Source organism: Natator depressus, chromosome 11 (genome assembly GCF_965152275.1).
Source record: "Natator depressus isolate rNatDep1 chromosome 11, rNatDep2.hap1, whole genome shotgun sequence".
In the NCBI taxonomy this organism is placed as follows: domain Eukaryota; kingdom Metazoa; phylum Chordata; order Testudines; family Cheloniidae; genus Natator; species Natator depressus.
In genome coordinates, this window is record NC_134244.1 from 33,620,261 (window position 1) to 33,646,295 (window position 26,035).

General features: G+C 41.3%; 1 protein-coding gene across 6 annotated transcripts in view; it reads left to right on the forward strand.

Annotated features, from left to right (window-relative positions):
• The window catches only part of SLC4A10 (solute carrier family 4 member 10), a 302,756-nt gene that overhangs the window by 84,074 nt on the left and 192,647 nt on the right, over nt 1-26,035 (forward strand). For 2 of the 6 annotated variants that reach the window (XM_074967431.1, XM_074967432.1), the window contains exon 1: nt 7,373-7,701. The exons of 2 other annotated variants lie outside the window; for them this stretch is intronic. In XM_074967431.1, coding sequence (XP_074823532.1) covers nt 7,621-7,701 — 81 coding nt within the window. In that variant the 5' untranslated portion in view covers nt 7,373-7,620. Of the gene's footprint in view, nt 1-7,372; nt 7,702-26,035 lie in introns of those variants that run through there. 2 more of the 6 variants (XM_074967438.1, XM_074967435.1) reach the window with 2 other exon arrangements.

Consider the following 26,035-nt stretch of genomic DNA (forward strand, 5'->3'; position numbering starts at 1 on the left):
GAGGGCTATGTAACTGACACTCCGGACAAGAGGTGCAGTATCGCCGGACATCTTCATGTACTCCTTCGCAGAAGATCCTCCGCAGGATCTGTGCCTGGGTTTTCTCTACCCCTAGGTGTCCTCCAAACAGGGGACTGTGGGCGAGACTCAATATGGCTTTTTGATGTTTTCGTGGCACCAGAAGTTGTATCTCTTGCTCCTGCATTTGCACCACGTGTTACAGGAGATCTTTCTTCACTATAAAGTAAGGTCCGAGACCCCGGACCTTCCCATCCACGGGTATCCCATTGATCTCGGCCACCTCTTTCCTGGCATTATCATATCTGGGGCCCTCCACCTGGTCCCGCCCAAAAGTCTCTCTCCCGGAACTAACCTGCCCAAGCTCCCAGGGGCTGGCTTCTGCTTCTTCCAACGGCTTGCTGCCATCATGGCTGGGGGCAGCCTCTGGCTCACCTTCTGTGGTGGAAATTCTCTGTTGGCTGCTCGTGTCCATCTGCCTCCTAGGGAGGTCTTCTGGCCCTGGGTCAGGATCCGAGTTCCCAAGGCTTTTGCGGCCTTCCTCTCTTTTTTTTGTCTTCCGGGTCTTTCGGGAGGCTGAGAACTGATCCTGAGAAATCTCAGCAAACATCAGGGGTTGACATCCTCAGGATCCCCACCTCCCTCCAGCCTCTCCAGGGGGGAGTAAATTATCAAACCCTGGATAGTCCCTCCCAATGACTACAGGATATGGGAGTTTAGGAACTACGCCTGCAGTCACCTCAATGGGGTTTCCCTGAACCTCTATCTCCACTGGGATAGCGGGGTAATGGCTCACGGCCTCATGCATGCACGTCACTGCTACGCGTTTGGCTTGTAGCGGATGACTACTTTTTACCAGCTTACCCAATATGAGGGTGATAGCACTCCCAGAGTCCACAAGCGCTGTAGTCTCTGCTCCATTTATCCTTACTGGCCTGGTGTAATTATGCGGGGCTAATGCGAACCCCGCAAGGTGGATAAGGGAGCATGGGACCTCCCAATCCCCCAAGTTACATTGCATAGGCTCCTCGGTGCTGGAACACTGTGCTGCTATGTGTCCCCACTCTCCACATGTATAACATCTATAATTGCTTTTAATCACTCCCCTATCCTGGGGGTTAGGGGTTTTAGTCCCGGGGTTCCCCCCACTCAGGCCAATCCCTTTCTTCTGGGGTCCCCGCTGGTTTTTGGCCCCCCACCTTCTTCCACCTAGGACTCCCCAGGGGTTTGGCTGCCCAACCTTCCAGGGTTGGGGTCGGATGCTTGCTTTGAAAGGGGCCTTCCTTGGGTAGTCGGGTCAGTTCCCTGGCTGTCATCCATCTTTCTACCAGCGTGATCATCTCATCGTACATGGATGGATTGTTCTGGCCTACCCATTTGCGGAGATCTGGTGGCAGTCCCCGCATGTAATGGTCTATGACCAGGGTCTCCAAAATCTCCTCCGGGCTGCACACCTCGGGCTGTAACCACTTCCACGTGAGGTGTATGAGGTTGAATAGTTGGGACCTCAGGGGTTTGTTCTCCTGGTATTTCCACTCATGGAACCTCTGGGCCCTTACCGCTGCCATTACCCCTGATCGTGCTAGGATCTCTGCCTTCAGACGGGTATAGTCAGTGGCATCTGTGGCAGGCAAGTCAAAGTAGGCCTTCTGGGCCTCTCCACACAAAAAAGGGGTGAGAATGCTGGCCCACTGCTCCTGGGGCCACGCTTTACGCTGAGCAGTCCTTTCGAATGAGAGGAGATATGCCTCTATGTCATCTCCCAACATCATCTTTGGCAGACAACCAGTGGCCCTCAGGGTTCGCGTCCTGTCGGACCCCCGGGCCTGGGTGGTGAGGATCTTCAGCTGGTCCACCACCTCTCTCAAGATCTTGGGTCGCCTGGCTCACCAATAATTGATTGGTTTCCTGGTGTAGCTGCATAGACTCCTGTTGTGCCATTGCCTGAACCCGGGTGGCCTCCTGCTGGGCTGCCATGGCTTGTACCAGAGCTCTTACCACCTCCTCCATTGTGGTACAAAGCAAACAAACAAACAAAAAAACAAAACCCAAAACCCCAGTGCACTTTTTTTTTTAAACCTCTTTCTTCTGTCACTCTGTGAATGAAATCCCACTTTTCACACCAGTTGTGACAAAGCTCTGTCCTTGCCTCCGTGTGTCCCACGTTTCCTGGCAGATTTCGCTAGCCTCAGAGGCTCACTGTGACCCTCTACATAACCCTTCTCTCTCTAGAGACAAGGGTCACAGTCTACTGAGCCATTTTCATCATAAGCCAGCAAGGGAGGTGAGGAGAAGTTATCCTTCCTTGCACAGTCTCTGTTGTCTCCCAGTCTCAGTGATTAATCAGGGGGCAAAGGGCGGGGAGCCCGGGCCCACCCTCTATTCCGGGCTCCAGCCCAGGGACCCTAATAGTATCAACTATGGTAGCTGACCTTTTAGAAACATGACATGTACAATTCCCTGGACTACTTCCCCCACAGCAGCCCTCACTTCCTCAAGCTCCACTTCGCCCTTATCTCAGGGCCTCCTTCCTTGTGCCTGATATGGTGTGTGCTACTCAGTCTCTCCAACAGCGCAACTTCCTCCCACAGCTCCTGACATGCACACCCACCTGACTAACTGGGAGGCTTTTAACTAGTTTCAGCCAGCCCCTGATTGGCTTCAGGTGTCCCAATCAACCTAGCGTTCTCCCTGCCTTCTGGAAAGTTCTGAATTGGCCCCAGGTGTCTTAATTGACCTGGAGCAGCTGCCATTTCACTTATCCTGGTACCAGGGATTTGTTTAGCCTGGAGCTAATATATCTATCTCCCATTACTTTTCTATAGCCATCTGGCCTTGCCCTGTCACACTCTGTTGGTAGGCTAAATCTCATCACATAAAATGGGATGAGCATTGATCACGACATCTTAGCAACATATATTGTTCATCCAGTCATTTTCCATTTCTTTTGTCTTTCATCTTTTTCACAACTATATTATCGGAAAGAAGCTTGCTGAATTTTAGAGGGTCATGTCAGTGGATTATGTACATGAAAAGATCTGTTATACTCTCTTACGTGTGCCTATGCAGCCATCGGTCTCAATATGATATTTGTGCAGCAGTAAATTTGTAAATGGCAGCAGCTGATTGTATGATCTCGTAATGCTGCATTGTGTTATAAAAAGGGTGAGATGTTTTCCCTTGACTCAAACGATTCCGCACTGAGAATGTGTTCACATTTTATATCAGGTAAAGAAGAGTTGTTGTTCTGTTCACATTGTGTTGCAAGTCATCCTGCCAAAATGATCCTCTTCATCTCTTTGAATATTTTAATATATCCCATTTGCCACAGTTTTAGTGGACTGATTTGGTTGAAAGTGAATTCTACATTATTTTGTAAGAACTTTACAAATGTCCTGTTTCAGTAATCTTAGTTATACTTAAAATGAAATCCTGATTTCCATGATTATCATGTTATAATGTCATTTTTTTCGGTCTCTAAATTTACCTTTCCTGAAGAATAAAAGAAGTGTGAAAAAACAATTGCCTTTCTTAATGGAGAAAATCCTTTGGAGCATCCCAGAGGATGTCTTATATGTATATGCTTAAAGGCTTTTATATTTTTTAAATATAATTAAATAACATTAGGTCCTTCAAAGCTCAAACATTACTGAGAATCCAAATAGTGTTTTTAACACTATATTCATAATATACATACATAGGATCAGAAACTGAGCTGTAGCCAAGGAACGCTTGGCAAGGCTCAATGGATATGTCTACACTGCAAGAAGACACCCAGGGCTGGCCTGTGTGAGCTGACTTGGGCATCTGGGACTTGGGCTAAGGGTCTGTTTAACTGCAGTGTAGACATTTCGGCTTGGGCTCCAGGCTGGGCTCTGGGACTCTCCTTCCTCGCAGGTTCCTAGAGCCCAAGCTCCAGCCGAAGTCCAAATGTCTACATCTCAATTAAGTGGCCTTTTAGCCCGAGCCCTACAAACCCAAGTCAGCTGGCATGGGCCAGCCATGGGTTTTTAATTGCAGTGCAGACATACCCAGTGGCGGTTGAGGAAGAGGTGGTATTGTTTTAAGCCACTTTGCACTTCACCAGTCTTGGCCTGATCTGGTCTACTAGTGCAGTTTAGAGCAGCCTCGAGGCTCCTCTAGTTGCACCAGTTGCCAGTGGCTGTTACAGCAGCCAGGGATCTCAAGACATAGGGCCATATCAGATAAGCCCCTTTGATAGCCATGCCCCCTGCCCCATCTTCACAAAGCATAGGACCTGCAATAGTGAGTCTCATAAGGATCCCTATATGGTCCTTTTGTGGCCAGTTATGCTACCTTTAGTACTACTTTATTCTGGGGGAGTGGTACGGAGCTGCCTTAATGCAGACCAGGGTCTGGCCCATTGCGTGCTATAAAACAGTTAACGTTTAGAACAAAAAAAATTCCTTCCTTAAAGGTAAACTTGCAGTATTCATGGAAGATACCATTTTGCTGTTGTCCGTCATAATATGAATACTTCATGCCAAAGCTGATTAACTGGAAGTTGCTAAGAGCAATTACTGTAACTGAAAAGTAAAACTGTTAAAGTAATGGAGTAGAATGGATTTGGGTGACTTAATTTAGAAACCATTTACTTCTGGCTGAAGTTTCTTACTATTCAGTGGTAAAGATGGGAAGCTAAATTCCGCCCAATGGCATGCAAGCCATTTGAGTCAATGGAATTACATCAGGGATGAATTTAGCCAAGTTGTATTTATTTAAAACTTGGTAATATGTAGCCAATTGCAGTATGTTTAGAAAACATTCTGAGGGAATATTCCTGTATTTTCAGGCAGAAGAACTGCATGAACTAATAGTAGTTTCCAAATGCCATGAATAACTTAAATTATTCTGTGGCTTTAGAATTCAGGAACAAGCTAGGAAATGATAACTTCACAATTTGTCAGCTGTATATGTTCTCTTTAATTCTGAGTAGGGCTGTCAAGCAATTAAAAATTAATTGCTATTAATTGCATGATTAAAAAAATTAGTCGTGATTAATTGCACTGTTAATAATAGAATACCATGTATTTAAATATTTTTGGATGTTTTCTACATTTTCAAATATATTGATTTCAATTAGAACATATAATACGAAGTGTACAATGCTCATTTTATATTTATTTTTTATTACTACCTATTACAAGTAGTGTAGTGCAATCTCTTTATAATAAAAGTTGAAGTTACAAACGTAGAATTATGTACAAAAAAAACTGCATTCAAAAATAAAACAATGTAAAACTTTAGAACCTACAAGTCCACTCAGTCCTACTTCAGCCAATCACTCAGACAAACAAGTTTGGTTACAATTTGCAGGAGATAATGTTGCCCACGTCTTGTTTACGTCACCTGAAAGTGAGAACAGGCTTTTGCATGGCACTGTTGTAGCCGGTATTGCAAGATATTTATTTGCCAGATGCCCTAATGATTCATATGTCCCTTCACGCTTCAACCACCATTCCAGAAGTCATGTGTCCATGCTGATGACGGGTTCTGCTTGATAATGATCCAAAGCAGAGCGGACCAATGCATATTCATTTTCATCATCTGAATCAGATGCCACCAACAGAAGGTTGATTTTCTTTTTTGGTGGTTCAGGTTCAGTAGTTTCCGCATCGGAGTGTTGCTCTTTTAAGACATCTGAAAACATTTTCTACGCCTTGTCCATCTCGTATTTTGGAAGGCACTTCAGATTCTTAACCCTTGGGTTGAGTGCTATATCTATCCTTAGAAATCTCATATTGGTACCTTCTTTGAGTATTGTCAAATCTGCTGTGAAAGTGTTCTTAAAACGAACATGTGCTGGGTCATCATTCGAGACTGCTATAACATGAAATACATGGCAGGATGTGTGTAATACAGAACAGGAGACATACAATTCTCCCCCAAGGAGTTCAGTCACAAATTTAATTAACGCATTTTTTTTAACGAGCATCATCAGCATGGCAGCATGTCCTCTGGAATGGTGGCCAAAGCATGAAGGGACATATGAATCTTTAGCGCATCTGGCACGTAAATACCTTGCAACGCCAGCTATAAAAGTGTCCTGCAAATGCCTGTTCTCACTTTCAGGTGACATTGTAAATAAGAAGCAGTCAGCAATATCACCCATAAATGTAGACAAACTTGTTTGTCTTAGCAATTGGCTGAACGAGAAGTAGGACTGAGTGGACTTGTAGGCTGTAAAGTTTTACATTGTTTTGTTTTTGAGTGTAGTTATGTAACAAAAAATATCTACATTTGTAAGTTATACTTTCATGATAAAGAGATTGCACTACAGTACTTGTATGAGGTGAATTGAAAAATACTATTTCTTTTGTTTATTATTTTTACAGTACAAATATTTGAAATAAAAATAATATAAAGAGAGCCGTATACATTTTGTATTCTGTGTTGTAATAGAAATCAATATATTTGAAAATGTAGAAAAACATCCAAAAATATTTTAAAAATTTCCATTGGTATTCTATTGTTTAACAGTGCTATTAATCACGATTAATTTTTTTAATTGCAGTTAATTTTTTTGAGTTAATGGCATGAGTTAACTGTGATTAATCGACAGCCCTAATTCTGAGAAATGACATTTTGTCCGTTTGTCATTGTTCCTAACTCAGTATCCGTCTTAATGTTAATCTAACAGTAATTGTTTCATAACTGTCCTGCTGTGCATTGCTATAAAATAACTAAAATATGTGTATTATATTATATAGTTAGAATACTACGGTGTATTGTCAATGAATTTTTTAAAATTACTGAAAGGGCATTGTAAGTCTTGCTGTCTTGAAAGGTCTATAGGAACTAAACAAATCCAGATACATGATTGTTTTGTTTGGTATCAAAACACATTTTTACTGTCATAATACTGGCATGTTTTCAAAGCATGCTGTTTTCTGGGCTGTTAACATGGAACAATGCAGTGAGCATGCAAATTCTTGAAAAGAAACACAAAAATTATTTAAGCAAGAAATATTTTTAATTTAATACAGCCTGCAATTTGTAAATTTTATATAAAAAAGCTATTTAAGTGCCACAGAGGTATTTAATGCTTTGCTGCTTTTGAATTGTTTATGATCTTTCTGGTAATTTTCCCTTGGATCACATTTTGATGCTTCTTCTGGGTAGCAATATTGCTTGCTGAGAAGTGGTCATGCAAATAAAATTTCATAACCTGGATATGTCACATTTGCTGTTTGCTAATGTGAACTGGGTTGCATAATATCGGTCTCCTTTAGCTGACCAGATATAAAAATAAAATCCATAATGGCACTCTAGTTTTTGTAGTAACGCAAATGAAGAGGTGAAGGATGTGGCTTGCTCTGTTTGGATGATGCAGGATTGCTTTAAGCAGTAAGCTTACTGTTTTCAGATAGCATTAGCAGCATCAGTGATATAGCTGTATCAGTCTCCTTGAATACCGGATGCCTTTGATCTCACAGGGGAAACTATATTTAAGATCTGATTTCTTGATGGCAATGACTTCAGCAGTTATTGATGGACAGATCGGCTGTTGATACTTTCTTCACTAGCCTACAAGATGCTGAGAGAGAGATGGCTATATGATGTTCTTTTATAAGATAGGAAATGCAATCTTTGGCGGTTTCTGGAAATAGAAAGGTCATGCAGCTTGGAACCGGTGAGCCATTCCAGTCTCTAAGTCATCAGGTATGACCTCATGATTTATACAGTACTAATTTCTAGCATAGTGTTTGTTTTTCAGTGGTAGGCTATATTAGTTTGTGTTACTGTTTATTGTTGGATTTGCTACAGGATTTAGAGGATAGACTATTTACCTAATACATAAGCAAACCAAATAATTTTTGGAAATTTAACATGCAGTTAATTGCCAGTGGACTAGCATAAGAGTACTGATTATATTTTAAATATGAATTTTAGTACGTATATAATTCTTTCCAGTTCAAACTTGGTAAAAGAGGTTATAGCTTTTGATATAACGTAAAATATAGAACAAGAGGATGGTACTGCATTTTATGTTGCATTATCTTTCCACGGCACCTTTACACCGAATTGTTAACTAATACTGTACATCACTCTTACGAAAGCACATTGTAAATCAGTTGTTTTACTCACCATGGCAGGTTATTTAAAATAGTTTATCACATTGTGTAATGGGTCTGAGTTATTCTGCAAGAAGAGATCTTCACTTTATGTTGCACTAAAAGGTTTTTGCTCTATTTCTGGTCAGTTTTAAGAATAGAAGCTCATTGAAAATGAAAGCAAAAGTTGGCAAGCTACCTCTCACTTTTAATTATTAGCGTTGGTGAGTAATAATTATACTAATGGCCTGAAAAACAGAGGTGATCAATAATTTAAATATTTAGAATTTTCCCAAAATGTAATTAAAATGTACTTTAATATGCTATAGAATTTTATTTTTTAATCATTATCAACCTGATTGAAAGGGTGTTAATATTGGGCTTATTAATATACTGTGGAGCTAGATAATAAAGCCTAACTATATAAATGAAAGCAACTGGGATGGTACGTTATGTAAGGTTTTTAATGCAGCAATAATAGCCTATTTTTATGTGCTGGACACAAAATGAAATTGAAAATACTGTAATCAGCTTAGCTGTGTTCCTTACAAATGGTGGATAAGAGTCGTGGAAAGGAGTTCAATTTTGGGCATCCTGTATACAGTTTAAGGAGATTATATTTGAAATTATGAGATGTTTATTTTTACAAATTATATTTAGCCCCATTTTAACAGATTCTAGTTTTTTCCCCCCAGAAGATTTCCATGGAAACATATTTGGTTATATGTTTTAAAAGTTACACTCAAGGTTGAAGGTAATGTGAAATGCTTCCTGTTACCTGCTTTACCCTCGGCCCATGACAATTTTCACATATAATTGGAGCCCAATTTGGCAGAAATAGTAGGTATTTCCTGACCTCAAAGCACAGGATTAAATGATCAAGGATTTAAAATGTTGTTTTATGTTTCAAAAATGTAAATATATAAAATGCACAAGGCATTTTCAGTATTCTTTTGGTCTGGATTTTGCAATTAAAAGCATATTCCAATTTCCCCATAGTTTAATGACAGTCAATTGGAAATGTGTGCTGCAGAACACAGAAGAGGTCTAAAACTCCAGCACGTGCAGGGAATTGATTCAGTTAAAGTGGCTGTCACATCATTTTTAATTAAAAACATATTTTTAAACAATATTCTACTTACTGATACTGACTATAATTTATAGGTTTCCCAGTCTACTTATCCAGCTTATGTTCTTATTAATAATAGGGAAGATTGCCATCCTCTTAAGCTTGAGTAGTTTTGGAATGATTTAACTATACCTTCAGTTGCTACAAGACTTGTTTAATCTGTTAGAATTTATTTTCAGTATTTTAATGTATTAGTCACAATGAGTACATTCTGTTTCTTGGCATTGCTATGAAATTCCTGAAAGTATTGGTTTCATGGTATTTTGGTACTTTTCAGTGTTTTCAAGACCTTCTCAAAGGGACCAAATCACCCAAGCTTCTTTGTTCTTTTATACAACTGTAACTTAAAATGTTGATATACCTATAATTTTGGACCTGCTCCTATGATCCTCCTTGCTCAGGTAAAACTCTTTCGCCTTGATGGGAGTTTTGCCTGAGTAAGAACTGCAGGGTCATGCCCTTTCATAGAACTGGATCCTATTTCATCAGAAAAAGAAAACATTTCTATTAGTTCTTCGGGGCAGAGACTGTCTCCTTACTATGTGTTTGTACAGCACCTAGCACAATGGGCCTACTCTTGGCTGGAGCTCTAGGTACTGTGGTTGTAAAAGTAATAATAAAATATTAAAAAATGTAAGACATGAATTTAAGGGGTATACTGCATCCAACTGAATCTGCAGGGGGTAATAAAGTGGCATATTGTAATTACTTGAGCTAGAATTTGTGTAGGACACTAGGATTGACATGCTACCTCTTTTAAAAAGTGCCATGGAATTATTAATGATCATAGGTGCTCAAGATTGTGGTTTTAGCTCTCATTCAAAGACAATCCAGCAGTTTAGGTGCTAAGAAGGTGCTTTCTTGGAGGATCAGAAGGCAACAAGCCATAGAAGTACATTTAGGAAGAGCAGTTCATTTTTGGGACAACATACAGCAGCAAGATGTGTATATATAGGCTTGAGATTTGGGATCTTTACAGTGTGATTTGAATAGTTAAACATAGAGGAGCCACATTTGCTTGAAAAGATAAAGGACGAAAATCTGCTGTCAGATATACCAGTGTAACTTTGGCTTAGTTGAAGTTAATGGAGTTACATTGATGTAACCAAGAGCGGAATTTGAGCCATCGTTTATAATGGCCATACTTTATTTAAACAATGAGCTTGTTCCAAACATCAATAACTAAAGAATGCTATCCTAAGGAGAAAAGAGCACTTGTCAATATGACTTCCACTAGGCACGCTGCTGCAACTGCAAGCCATGCATGCGTTTTATTAATCATTATGATTTTTCTGTCTATTAATATTTTGTTTATAACACTAGAACTCATAGGAATGCTAGTCATGGACCAAGACCCCATTGTGCTAGATGCTGTACAAACACAGAGCAAAAAGACAGTCCCTGCTCCAGAGGGTTTACTATTCTGAGTTCTATAGATCCCCCGGTTCCCCTCCCCCCGCCTTTTTTTTTAAGGGAATCGTCTTGTAGAAATTATCTTGGCTTTTTGGACTGAACAAGTCCCAGAAGATAAATGAATGCTTGGAAATGCTCGATGGCCATAGAAGGGTAGAATGTTTGCAGAACGGTTTGAGGGAGAGAGTGGTCTCTTCCTTCATCTACTAACTTCTCATCCCTCCACAACTTGCTATGTTGAATCTGCTTGCTTCCCCTTTCAACCCCTGAAAGATCTGCACAGCCTATAAGAGTGAGCATTCTGGTGCAGAGACAACCAGTTCCCAACTCTTACCTGAAAGTAAAGGCAGTGTGATGAACTATCTATTTCAGTCTGCTGTGGCTACTGGAAGGGGTTCCCTAACTGGAGGTTTGCTGAGGGTTGCCTTCCTCCTCCCTTTCTCAGCAAGAAAGAGCACACATCCTTAAACACATACTGCATAGTTTTCACCCATATCTGTTTACATAACTTGAAGATGGGCATTTTAAGGTTGGCTTCTTTGTCATTGACAAAGGAGCCAATATGGTCAAACACTTAATTGACACATGGGGCAAATGCTCATAGGAATAGCTATCATGTGGAATGGGCAGATTGTATGAGAAGAGCACAGTATTATTACAGCTCACCATTTACTTACACTCTCTCTCTCTTGGCTGCCATTTTTCACTTCATTGCAGCAGTTCCTTACCCTCCGAGAGCCATGCTCCTTCGTGCAGATTTTTGGTAATGGTGGGACATCACTAGGGTGAAAGGGAACTCCTGGCTGAGTTCTGCAAACCGCAAAACTTGAAACTAGAAGGCATAAGCTCCTTTAGGACTGAATTGGAGGCACTCAAGCCCCTCCTGGGCCTGACCCACCCCACTGGGCTCTCATCCTGTTGAATGGGGTGTTCACCCTCTACTCAGTCATCAGAGCAACTGCTTGGCCCCTGACTTCCGCTGTTCAGCTCTGTATTCTTCCCCTTGCAAACTTGCTGACTAGGGAGTCTCAATCTCTCGCTTGATCAGCTTCCTCTCTCCTGAAGGACACCTGTCTTCACCACTCCCCCCAGGAGATGCTTGTCCCGTCCCCTTGTCCAGAGCAGCCTACCATAAACTGTACTGAGCTGGACCAGCAATTTTACCTGTCTTCATAATGGACTCCATCAGCACCTTTACCTACTGCACAGATTCCTGTTCTGTCCTTCAGGAGGTGAAACACTCTCCTACTAACTCCTGAATCCTCTCAACTCTAGCAAATGTAGGTATCAGTATCTTCACACCATCCATGTGAGAAGTAGTCCTGTGTGGGGAGTCATCAATGCAGAATTCACTCAGCTCTCCTGCTGTGGGTGGGATGTTCCACTCCTCTGAGTTTTGTCAGTTCCATGGATGGTGCCCCGGGGAGAATTAGTACCATGGCAGTATCCACCCTTTCATCTTATGGTCACCAGTACCACTCAGAAAGGCCATCAGACACTATTGCAACAGAATACAGCACCTGTGAATGTTTCCTATGCAAGCAGCTGGTTATGTTTAGCTCAGGGTAACAGGCATACCACAACAAACACTATAGCAGGCTGTGAAGTCCTCACTGCAGGGCCAAATCCAGTGTAGTATGGAGCATCTGTTGAATACCTCTAAATTCCACAGACAGGTATGCCTCACCAGTCACTTGAACAAAAGCAGGCTCTATGTCATATGAATGGAAGAAAGATACCCTTGTAGTTAAGGCAGAAGAGCAGGAGGACTTGGGTTCTACACGTTTCAGTTGTGCCACAGATTTCCTGTATGACCTGTTTGGAGGCTAACCTTAAATTTGTTAAAGCACTTTGAGTTGCTGGGGGGGATGGAAGATGCTAAAGGAAATACTGTATTGATATATCACTGTACTATGAGTACCCATATGTGGTATACACATGCTGAAATTAGCAATGTTCATATTGCAGGACATGGACACTTGATTGTGTTATTATGCCACTGTGTTTGGCTCTTGATGGAAGCACTACTGAGAGTGGTAGGCCTCTTTTGACTGCAGCACACACAATCTCAGTGACACTGCAGCATCACTGATCTGAATAATTTCTGCAGTGCATATTCTCCAGCCTTCCATGTCTTAACTGTTGTAGCAGGCAAAACAGGATACTGAATATGTCCTAGATCCCTGCTGAGGCTGCTGCTATTGTGCATGTTCTGGGTATAAGTCAGCACATTCAGTCTGTATCTGCCTCTGACAGAACAGATTATCTCTTTCCCTGGCACTGGAACCTCACTTTGAATGTGCGGGCTGCATCTTTGTGCTAAACTACTGTGCTGAGGAACGTCAGCACTATTACTGTGTTCTAAAATATGGGCTATCATGTGGGAGGAGGAGGGGAGACAGCATAGGCAGTAGGATAGACCAGTGAGTCATCACAAGAGCCTAGCAGCCATGAGAGATTCACTCATGACTAGTAGCATTCAAATTCTTTCCAAGAGAGGAGCTAGAGCTGATTGAAAAATGGAAGAAAAACAGTGAAAATTCCCCTCCCCCCCACACATTTCAACCAGTTGTAGGGAGTTCCCTGTCTAATTTTTCCTCCAGGATGATGTGAAATGAGACCCATTTTGAATTATATATGGATGAAGACTGAAAATACTCAGCCTGTAAGCCTATCTTTTGTATATGAGCCTCTAAGCTACAGTTAAACTCTTCACCTAATAACTGACACCAGGTAAAGTGTAAGGCAAGTTACAACATACAAGCAAACCCCTGCACCGGCCTGGGCAGCACGAATACCATCACTAGGGCTCCATACAAGGGTAGGGTTCCTCTTGTGCGGGTTCCACTTGCAAGACTGGGTCCTAAGGCTGGAGTTTCATTGGTAGGAATGGCTTAATTGCATTAACATATATTCTGAAAAGTATTGATTCCAATCCATTCCTTTAGCTTGTGTGTGTTGTTAATGGGTTTTTGTATGTCTGCATAAAAATCTTCAATAAACTGAATATAAATTAATAAACTCATTAGCATTGGGCTGTCAGGAGAGAGAGGGATAAGGAGAAAGAATGTGAGAAACTGTGACCCAGTTTTGTAGCAGAGAAGTCTTTTTTATGTACACATTAATCTATACGGTGAGGAGATCAATGGGGAAAAGTTTTTCAAAAAATGTCTAAAGTTTTACAAGCCTCCAAATCTCACTAGCTGTACCCAAGCCTACTTTACATTTTCATTCAGTGCAGTCAGCTGAATGTTGTTGGATCTGCTGCATTTGCTGTGTCATTTGGGACCTTTCATGATACTCCGTGGGATTTGCTGACATTTCTCTAGCAGTAAATGGATAATTTATGCTGTGTGTATTGGAATCATAAGGTGTGAATTTTCATAATTTTCATGAATTTTCTACACATTTTGTTCAGTCCTTCCTACTAAATTGGCTTAGCTTTAAAAATGAAAGTTTTTATGTAGACTGGGGTCCTTGGAATTTATATTCTGTAAAAAATGCTTTGAAATAATGGATGGTTTAATTTCAAAAACAGCTACTAAACCTCACACAAGCTATTTTTCATAACTTTTCTACTACAGAAATTTACTAGGCAATACTACTGTTTATAATTTTTCTGTGCATTTAGGAACCCTTATTTTCAGTGGTTACTATAACATGCTTTCCATACTTAATTTTCTGATCTGAATTTTCTTCCCAGAGAAATGTTTTAAACTTTACATTTATTTTCATTAACAAAATGCAAGAATCATTACCTTTTTCAGATTTAATATACTTAGTTGGCCAGACTCTAAGCTCCACATATGAGTTAGCCAATAATATGAACTGTTTGAAGTGTTGTTGTTACAATGTTGATCCCAGGAGATGAGAGAGACAAGGTAGGTGAGATATTTATTTTTACTGGGCCACGTCCTATTGGTGGAAGGTACAAGTTTTTGAGCTTCACAGATCTCTTCTTCAGAACACTCTTCTTCCTGCCCCAGAGCTGAAGAAGAACTCTGTATCTCAAAACGTTGTACCTTCCACCAGCAGAAGTTGGTGTAATAAAAATATTATCTCACCTACCTTTTGTGTCTTATAATAGGAGCTGTACTTTTCTAGGCCTTGATATTCAGAGGAAGGATATTTCCAGTGGTTAGGGCACTATTCTGAAACTTGGGCTCAATTTCTTGCTCTGTCACAGACTTCCTGTGTGACTTTTGGTAAATCATTTAGCTTCTTTGTGTCTCAGTTCCTCTTCTTAAAATGGGGATAATAGCACTTCCCTCTTCGAGGTGTTGTTAATACATTGAAGATTGTGAGGTGCTCAAATACCAAATTTGAGTGGTAATGGAGCCATATAAGTACCCAAGATTGACATATTCAAGTCCCCGCACTGCCTGATTTGAAGCAGGGAACACTGGGCTATCGAGTCAGCCTGTCTTTCTCTCTCTGGTCCCATGAATATTTAAACATTTATACAAAGTGGAACAGCTCCAGCAGGAGAGACCGACTCAATAGCCCAATGGTAGAACACTTACCTGGGATGTGGGATTCTCATGTGAGTGACCTAATCACCAGACTATTAGCTATTCATGGGTGGGTGATTGCTGTTCTCATTTTTTTTTTTTGCAAAAATAATTCTAAAGATCTTAGTTTCATTCCCCAGTGGAATGAAAACAAATTCTGAAACCTTGGAACTGTTTTCTGGCCAAGTGCTTTGCATAATTGAGATCTTCTAAAGTAAACTTCTGTTTAAAAAGGGTTTCCTATCTGGGAGGAACAAGTCAGAAAAGAATAGGAATGATTGTAGACAGCAAATGAAATTGGCAGTTCACTCGCAATGCAATGCAATCATTAGAAAATGTTACCCTGAGAGGTAAAAAAAGTGTGTTGGGGAGATTATAAACTTTCATATGGTTGCCTCTGGAATATTGCATACAGTTTTGAAAGGTATAGAAAATCTGCAAAAAAATACACAGTAGGGAAAACTGAATTGTTCATCGAGGTTGCCTAACTATTCCCCACATCTTTAGCCTTAATAAGGACTCTGAGAAGAATCTAGACTATGGTTATTGAGACTTTTTATTAATCTTTTCTTTTGTGGCTCTGATTTCTTCCAGTCTGTCTTCCACCTCACCAGAAATGCGTCTCTGTGGCAGTTGACCCATTAAGCTCCTCTGCAAAAGCTCTAACAGAGAATTATTTTGCCTTTTTAGCCATGTCTACATCGTCTTCTGAAAATAATTAACCCTGTAATCTCTTAGAGGCTTTTTTGTTTCCCTCCCTGACCTTTTTTTATGTTCACAAAAATCTCCAGTCACTAATCACTAGTTTAATCTTCCTTTCATGTTTCTGTTTTTGACTTACTATATTATACACGTTTATGGGTCTCTCCTGTAATCAAGCTGAAAATGTAACAACATCTAGCACAGATTTGGAGAGGAGGTCAGATCACTTCATTCAAAGCTCTCCAGTTTCTGAATTCTTCTGTAGTGAATTTGCTGTCCCAGCTCAATTAAAAATAATGGATGAGGAATGAATAAAGTTGAGAGTAATCATGAACTGTAAAACTGCCAAATGAATAACAGTATCTGGTGGGGTAACTGTGGACAGGGCTAAAAATGGGATCTTTATACTATTGAAAAAAAGAAGAGTTCTTAGTTTTCATAGAAGTATAGCACTTGCTACTTGCTTCTAGCCGAGTGGGTGAAAGCTGAATGGATTCTGGTGGGGTAGTTGGCTGTTTTGCTGCCTATTTAGGGTGAATCCTGGGTGAAGGTGAAGGGGCAAGCCACCTGCTTGCCTTATGAAAGTGAGACCAATTGCTGAAAGGAGGAGAGGGGATGCACCTTCATTTTATTTCTCTCCTCTTTCGTCCCCTAAGAAAATTGTGCCACTTCAATTAGGAAGTGTGATTGTGTTGGAGTATTGGAGAGGGCAGGGTTTTAGGGGTCATGTTGGAAGAGACGGTTCTGAGAGAGTCTTTAGACACACTTTTTCAAACCTTATGAAAGGGTTGGGGTGACTTCTGTTCGAAGGATGGGCAAAGGTTCAAACTGTTTTTTTTATTTTCATTGAACCGGTTTCCTGTTCCTACTTCTAGTTATTTTCTGAGTTTGCTCAGGTTTGAGTTGTGCCCATTCTTGTGTTCCCTGTAGAGACTCATTATATGCAACTTTTAACTTTGGGTTTTCCCCCCACCTTTTGGTCAGCAGCAACTTTAAAGCATATGTAGTGCCAAATCCTTGGCTGCTTCCACCCTTTGGAACTTCATTGGCTTCAGTGATGTTGCACGGGGTGTAAGATAGGGCAAATTTGATCTCTTCTTTTTGGGAGCTCTTATTGGGGTGTGTATGTGTGTGTGAAAATATATATATGTTTATTTTCCCCAAATCAGCAGTTCTTGCTTATTTCCCTACTGATCTTGCCAAGTGATTTTCGTTGTGCCTTGTCTTACTTGTGTGTATTTCACCTGAATAGTAGGGTTGTATTTAGAATTCTTAACATGGAAGGCCTTCATTTTTCATTCTGCTTTATTAGTGTAACCCCCACGAGGTGTAGAGACCATGGCTCCTTTAAAGCCTTATCCTGAGGCAGAGAAGTGCTGATGTTTCCATAAAGTAGTAGTCCGGGGTGTGGCGAGAGGGGGAGCAACAGGGTGTGCGTGTCTGTAGCTTCAGACAGAAGGGCTGCAGCAAGCCGGCCTTGACATAGTGAAGCAGCTGAGAACCTGCCCAAAGCCTGGGAGGGACAGAGCTGTCTGCTGGGGATGCCCCAGGACAGGACCCAGGAGGAGCAGTGTGCCAAGGAGGAATCACCTGAGATAGACAAACCAGAGCCAGACTCAGTATCACTGTTGCCCAGAGTGACCTAGCATTGGGAATCAAGAGGGTGGTTGTAGCCAGCTAAATGGGGAGGCTGTTGCTCTGTGTGGGTTTGCAGAGAGTGGCAGAAGAGGGCACCAGATGGGTTTGTTGCAGTAAGTTTACTGGTGCCTGGTGCTGAAGATGACCCGAGAACCCAAGACTCCCTGCTGGACTTGAACTCTGCTCAGGATTCCTGAGCTCTGAATCTAAAGACATTCTCGGTGTTTACCTTTTCATATTGTGGTACCACTGGGCCTGTGGGTCCGTGTGTTAGATGTCACCCTGTTTTACAGCTCCCCCCTCTTCTCCCCTGTTGTTTTTCTCCATCCATTCCTCTGGAAATAAATATATCCCTTTCCTATATTGATTGTACTGTTCAGGTGTGTGTGTTTATGCCATGGGGGTTGGAACAGGTACCTCTGGGGTGGAAGGGAGTTTCCCTGCTGCAATCCTGTGCACACCTTTTCTTGGGTGGAGTTGCTTGCAGAGCAGACTCTATCTTCACCACATGGGTGCTAAAGTTACATTAGGAATTCAACTCAGGGGAAACCTGAGGCATAAGCAATATGCCACATGCTGTAGTTGCAGGGCTAGTCTTGGGTTATGTGAAGCTAAAAGGGAGGAGGTTAAATAAGAACCTCAACTCAATCTTTTCAGGTGACACTGAGGCTATGGCGAGGCTACACTACAGAGCTTACAGCGGGGCTGCTGTAAGCTCTCTAGTGTAGCCGCTGTAAGCTGATGGGAGAGAGCTCTCCTGTTGATTTTAATCAACCCACCTCCCATGAGCAGTGGTAGCTGTGTTGGTGGGAGAAGCTCTCCCACTGACATCGTGCTGTTTACACCAGTGGTTAGGTTGGTGTAACTTATGTTGCTTATTCACACCCCTGAGCGGCATAAGTCATACCGACATAAGTGGTAGAGTAGACATAACCTGAGAACCATAGGGCTGCATCTCAACCTGCCCCTAGCGTTCTGATCCTGGTTTGGATCCAAACCAGACTGGCCTATTTTCTGATTTGCCACTTAAGATGGCAAACGTCTCATGATATTATCTGATTTCTTGAGACTACCACCATTCAGAGCCAAACTCTTGCAAGAATTCCTGGGAGAGCTCAGCACCCTTGAATCCAGATGCGAATAGCTACCTGGATTTAGCCATGAACCCAAGACCTATCTAATCTGTATTGGAATGCTACCCTGTTCAACCCTAGAAACAAGTGTGCACCAAAATTTAAAAAAACCAACACCCCCTCCCCCAGGTACGTGCACATTGTGGACTGATTTGTTCTCCATAAGAGTCATGTCTGGCCTCTTAAATTTATCTGCTGCACTATGGCACTGCTAAATGTCTGTGCCTCTGACTCCTATGTGTGCACGTCAGTGACTCTAATAACATCTCTGATTATCAATGTGACAGAGAATGGATGTACTCAGCTGGCATCTTTTCTCGGAAGTGAAGTTAAATCCTAAAGCTTTCATTTTGGTAGAGAAAATCTTTGACCCCCATGTGGAACACTATAATATAGCCTCAGTTGGGAACCAAAAGCTCTGTCATGCTGCCCCATATAGCTGTGGTTCAAAATCCATCAGCCGACCTATCCCAAAACTATAGTTAGAGCTATTGTTTTCAATTTTGTGCTTTAAAACAAACCAAAAAAGAGAGTTTAAACTGTTATACAGAAGCAGCATAGCAAGTAAGGTTTGCAAGGCCAAGAGAATTAGTGGGCTTAAAATAACAAAACAAGCTACTTAAACACACTCTTCCCCAAACCCGAGGACACTGCAGAACACTTAAAGAGGAATATGCCAGTCTCGCTTGCATACCACACAGTAGCAGAAAAATGAAGCAATTGGTACATAATGCTCTTTGAAGGCCAGAATAACTGTAAACACAGTGCAGACTTGTGATGAGTACCTTGCAGAATGGAACACAATTTTTCTATTCTAAGGCCAGGTCTATACAGGAAAAGTTTGCCAGCACAGCTATGCCAGTATAGCAATACCAGCATCTACACTGGAAGGACTTGCAACTTATGCCAGCAAAAAAGTGCTTTTGCTGGTATAGCTTATATCAGAATGGAATAAACTACACAGGCAAAAAAAAAAAATGTTTTTATGCGGATATAACTGCATCTAGACGAGGATTTTTCCTGATATAGAAAAGTCGCAAAAACCACACCCCTAACCTACTATATCACAAAAGTTTCTCATGTAGATCTGGCCCAACTTTAGATCTTAGATTCCTCACTTAGGCCTTATCTACACTACACAGTTTTGTCGATGTAAGTTACGTTGACAATCAAAAACTGGTATAAATTGCATTGCTTGTGCATATTCACACAACACTCCTTCTGTCAGCAGAGTGCGTCCACAGTGGGAGCTCTAGCATCGACAGTCAGAGCAGTGCACTGTGGGTAGTTATCCCACCGTGCTACTCACCACCGCCTGCAGCTGGGAGTTGTGGGAAGGCGGAGTGGATCGCAATACATCGTGGGTGTGGGCTCAACATCCCATGATGCAGTTTTTTCCGTCCCATCAATCCATGGGCTTCCAACTGCATTTTGTGGCATTTTTCAATGGCCCCCTGTTTACTGTGTGATCCTGCACCACTCTCTACTGTTGTGGTCACTGTTATGAACACAACATGGATGGTCATACAGTATATCATGAACTCCCAATCTGAACAGGAATCAGAGTTGCCTGACCCGCTGTGTGCCATGGAAAGAAACAACACCTGGCTTGAAGTGGTTTCCATTATATGCAATGTTTACAGTATGCTTCAATGGCTCTCAGCACCCCCTACCATACAAATTGTTCCAGCACCCCTGCACACTGCAATGCTCCTTCTGCCAACAGAAGTCTCCTGCTTTGCCGACAAAATAAAACCACCTCGAAGAGAGGCGTAGAGCTTTTTGTGGCAAAGTTATATCGACAAAGTGTCAGTGTAGACACTGTGCTTGGTTATGTCGCTGTAAATGGCCTCCAGGAGGTGTTCCACAATGTCCATCCTGACTGCTCTGGTCAGCAGTTCGAATTCTGCTGCCCTGAACCCAGGTACACAGGCATCTGCCCCTCCCTATCTCTGGCTTCTGCCTTCTCCCTTGAAACTGCTCTCACCAAGATTCCAAATGACCTCTTCCTAGCCAAATGTCTAGGCCAATTCTCCATCCTCATGCTCCTTGACCTATTGGCTGCATTTGATGCTATCAGCCATATTCTTCTTCTCATAATCCTGTCATCCCTGGTCTTTTTTTGACATTGTCCTCTGCAGGTTCTCTTCCTACCTTCCAGATTACTTATTCAGGGTCTCATTTGGGTGGGTATTGCACATCCCTCTCACTCTCTTTCTCAGTGGGGTGTCTCATAGGGTTACATCCTCACTCCCCTTCTCTCTTTCCTCTATACTTTGTCCAGGTAACTCATCCACAAATATGGATTTGACTATCATCTTTATGCTGATGAATCACAAATCTACCTCTTTGCTCTGGAACAGTCTTCTTTCATCCAAACTAAAATCTCAGCCCGTCCCTCTGACATCCTGGATGTGTAGCCATGAGCTGAAACTTAACATTGCCAAAGCTGAGCTCCTGATTATTTCTGTCTATGACTACCCATTCCCTTTCTCTAATAGGTTGAAACTCAAACAGTCCTGTCTGTCACTCATGTCCTTAATCTTGGGCTGAATCAAAGATGAAGCCACTTTTGACCCACAGATCCAGGCCATGTCTAAAGTTTGCAGCTGCTTCCTGCACAACATCTTCAAGATCTGACCTTTCCTCTCTCCCCACTCTACCAGAAATGCTCATCCAAGTCTTGATCTTCTCCTGCTGTCTGGCCTTAATGCCTGAAATCCATTAAAAATGCTGCTGGTTAAGTTCATCTTCGTAGCTTGTCACACTGACTACACTACCCACTTCCTTTAGTCCTTCCACTGGCTCTACTTCCACAGCATCCGATGCAAACTTCTTGTTCTTACTTTCAAAGTCCTCCACAACTTAGCCCTATCCAAACTATCTTACCACAATCCACCAATGATGCCAGCCTTGACTGCCTGATTCTCTGTTTATCCAACAAGCTCTTGTATGCTTTCTCCCATGCTGCCCCATACAAGTGGGAAAAGGTCCTAGACAAAATCCTTGAAGCTACCCCCTTCTCTTCTTTCAATTTCCTTCTCAAAACTCAACTCTTCTGTAATACATAAAGTAACGTACAACCTGATAATGGCTAGGCAGATGGAGAACTGTGATTACTCATGCTGGCTGGCTAAGAAACTGCACATCCTATTATTATTTACAGATTTTTTTTCCACTGTGTCTTCTCCACTCTGCACCAGTCCAGCCTTCCTATTTGTATCATCCACCTGTTATAGCTTGTCTTTTAGACTGTAAGCTCATCAGGGTAGTGACTGTCATTTATTAGATGTTTGTATGGTACCAAGCACAGTGACCTGCTGGTGATACTGCAGTGTAAATTTTAAATAGTAATAATACCCCCACCCTCCGCCAAAAAAACCCAAAACACGAAAAACCAGTCCCTGGCCAGTAGAATTTATAGTCTTAAAGACAGGCACATGGAAGACCAGACATACTAGAGGTGATTATTATTATTATTATTTTATTTACTTTGTGATAGTACTGAGGAGGAGGTCAGGGACCCATTGTACTAGGCACTGTATAAAGCTATAATAAATGAATAAATAAATTGCTAAAAATCTAATTCTTTTTTTTCTGTTTTTTAAATCATAAGGGTTAGTTTAATGGAAAAATGCTTTTTTAAGGAAAGGTGAATTGTAGGGGAAGGGCAACTATCTCATACTGACAGGGTGTTCTTTCTAAACTTTAACATTTGTATACGTAAATGTTTCGCTATTGAAAGTAATAATGTAGTGCCGTGGGACTAGCCCACTGTCTTCACAATGTGCCACTAACATCTGAGATCTGGATTTGAATTTTGCAGTTTAGTCCACTTCTAATAAACAATCAGTAAAATAACAACCAGCATATAAAAAATGCTGCATAACTTTCCTCTTCCGAAAGGCCTTTACACCATAAGAACAACACTCATAAACATTGACAAACCCTTAGACCCAAAACCTTAACCAACCAAAACAAACATCCCCAAAACTTCTGAAACAAGTCAATCTAGCAGCCCCTCCCAACAACAATAATAAAACGAAATTAACAAAATTAACCCTCCAAAATGCTATTACTATTGATTTTATGTAGAAGATGCCAGATGATGGGCAGTAGTATCAAACCCCTAGGTAAATAGAGAGACATAATAGGAACAAGAAACTATAAAAGGTTGGATCATGTCTTCCAAGGTTTGGATGGAGATTCTTCCATCTTTCCCTGGATGTCTGCTAGCTACTTGCGCATCAATTTAGTGATATTATCAGAGAATCTCAATGGAAATAACCTCTTTTCCCCAAATAGAATTACTTTTATTCAAAAGCACTCATAAATCATATATATAACCTGAAAATAAGAGAGCAGAATTTTTTCCCTTATCTCACATGGTTTTATTTGCTGCTCTTGCTCTTTGAAAGATTCTGTTCTGTAATTTCAAATTAGAACATGTTATTAACTTCTCATCACTATGTTTTCTGACCCTCAGTTTGTTCTCGTTGTCAAAGATCATGCTTAGTCCAGACTGGTAGGCTCAGGAAAGTGATGGCTTTTAAACTCTCTGGGTTCCATTAGATAAACAATCCTTCCAAAATAACAGTTCTCTTAGAGCTGGGAAGCCTGACCAGCCTAACATTTGTAGCACACATCCTGTTCTCAGTGGATTCATGTTTACCCTTTATTCCGTGGTAATCCTATTCAAAATCCTGAAACAGTGTATCATAGACTTGTGCTCTCTAATCTCTCTAAACTGTTTAAATCCCTCACTATTTAGTCTCTATTTTGATCACTTTGCCAATATGTTTTGGTTAAGCCTTTGATGTAAAAATTCTTTTTCAGTATGTCAGGTTTCCTTGCTTTCTTTGGTGGAAATTGTGCATTTAAGAGAAGATGTAGAAGCAACTTCAAATTAATTTTGAGATTGGTAACTGGAATTCATTGGTATTTGCCTTGTTATTTCACAAAGCACTGTGTTATCTAGTTCACTATTTCATTTATTTCTTTTCTGCTCTTTCTTTTGTTAATTTTGATACCTCTTCATACCTTTGTGCTGGTTATTGTAAATCCTCTCTACGAAATCCTGCTGTTCTTCCTGTTCACTGGTGCAAATGCTAAATTACATTAAAGTTTATTTAACCTTTCTCTACTAGTATCAGCAATGCCATCTTCAGCATGTAGATAAAAATATTTAGTATGACAGCTCTAAGATTAATTCAGTATTTTGAGCTATTGGAAACAAAGAGGTAAGTAACCATTTTATCCGGCAGAAAAAAATATTTGGTTTCAGGGTGTACCTTTCTTCTTGGGGTCCTGTTTTAATGGTGACCCCTTATAAGTTGATAGAATTGCTGAGCTTGCAGACAGTGTTCAGAAAATAGATCACAATAGCAACCGCTTACAAGGACTTTATAATATTGTCCTCTTCTGTCAGTGGAGTGCCTCCTAAATGTCGTCTTCTCTGCCTTTGCCCTCTTAGGTCACACCATAGTTTATAGATGATTTGAGACAGAAGAAGTCAGAGGAGAGATGGGTAGCGTGCCAGTGGCAAAGTCTCATGATAAGTCTGCCTGATTGTGACATAGAGTTTTTATGCTGTGACTCTGTAAGAGGCAAAAAAAGGCCTCTTCATCTCCATCGAAGCAACTGCAAAGAACCATTCTGGGCAGTGGATAGCCTGGTTTTTCCAGCTGCTTCTGCTCAGTTAGATTTGAGAGTTTCTTGCTGTTACTTTGTGAATGATATATGGACCAACATATCCAAATGTCTTTTAGAGACACATGATATCAGTTGAAACTCTAACAGATGACTTAGCAGTCACTGAAATGGTAGTGGTGCTGGGGCATTCCAAGCTACATACCTGCAGTTAGATCCATCTCCTTCCTGCCAGCGAACAAGTCCAGCAAGAAAACTCTGGGCTACTTTTTGGTCAACTTTGTCAGTGCCTTCCTTGGAAGGACATGGTGCCAACTCCTCCTCAAGGAAGTTAATGTGAGGCTTCTGTTCTGGTCTTTGTTAATTATTGCGTGCTGTTCAACCTTTATTCCTTGGGAATGATGCTAGAGGCTGTTGTCATAGGCAACTCTGGCACATCTGAAACCCTCTGATTTCATTGACCATCGGCAATCTGGTTTTATCCTTGGGCATTGTACAGAAATGCACTGGTGTCACTAGTCAACGATTTGTCCTGGCAATGGAGGAACATAAAATGTCCATGCTGACATATTTTTTAGATCAAAGATCAGGAAGTATTGGTGACACATCTACAGTTCTTAATAGGATGGTTCAACCCCTAGTAGGATAACGAGGAAAAACTGGCTAAGATTTCTTAGGCATGATGATGAAACTCAACTTTGTCTCTATCTTGGAATAACTCACTCACTGCCTGAATGAGACTGGGGCTTTGATGAAGGCTTGTTTGCTGACATCAAAACCTGACAGACTTGAAGTATTGGTAGACTGGGGAAAAATACACAAGAATCAGTGAAGATTATATCAGCACCGCAACTGAGGGAATCCATCATTTGTTTTGCATGTTTGCAACTAAATTCTACATAGTTCCTGAATGCTCAGACAGTAACTCTGGCCAAGAACACTTTTCCATGTGTCTGGTCAGAAGTGTGTAACCTTTTATTCTGCATGTAGGGCTTGCTATGGTTATCAATGTCTTTATCGCCTCAAGATCATATCACTTTCAGAGCATACTAAAAGCTTGTTAATACACTATACGTTGCCTGTTTATTGAGTGATGTTTTACATAGGCAGCAGGTTGTGCTGATGGTCTATAATCTGATCTGATTATATATAATCTGATCACTTTGAGTGGAGTTCAAGGTGTTGGTTCTGCTGTATAAACTGCTAAACTGGGAGCTGGCTATCTGAATAACTGCCTTTCTCCTGGGTGATAGCCCTGAAGTTGCAACCATTGGAGGTGTGAACAGCCTGCTACCGTAAAAGGGAGTGGGACTTATTGCCAGTCAATAACTATAGCATTGCCACTAACGATGAAGCACTTGCTTCTTCCTCTTGGTTCTCTAGCAATATAGGACAAAAGAAGTAAGAGAGAAAATCTGAGCTTTGGTGGTAGAAATATGAGTAGATTCAGGCAAGTTCCAACATAAAGAATATTTGTGAGCCTATGACCTGGACAAAGAAGAACAAAGACATTCTACGTCTTCATCATCATTGTAGCTATTAAATTAGGGCCTGTTGAATTATTACGGACCATGACTCACCTTGCTAACTCAGCAAGCCTCAACACAACTGAAGAGCCCAGAACTTTCTGCTGTGCAGAGCTATGAGCCTACAGAGAAAATTGCCTATATCTTTTACTGCTTCTCAGGACAGCAGGGACCTCCTGTCAGACACAGGTCTGATAACATCACATCTTGCCTTTTTACAGTTGCCCTTCTCATGATAGCA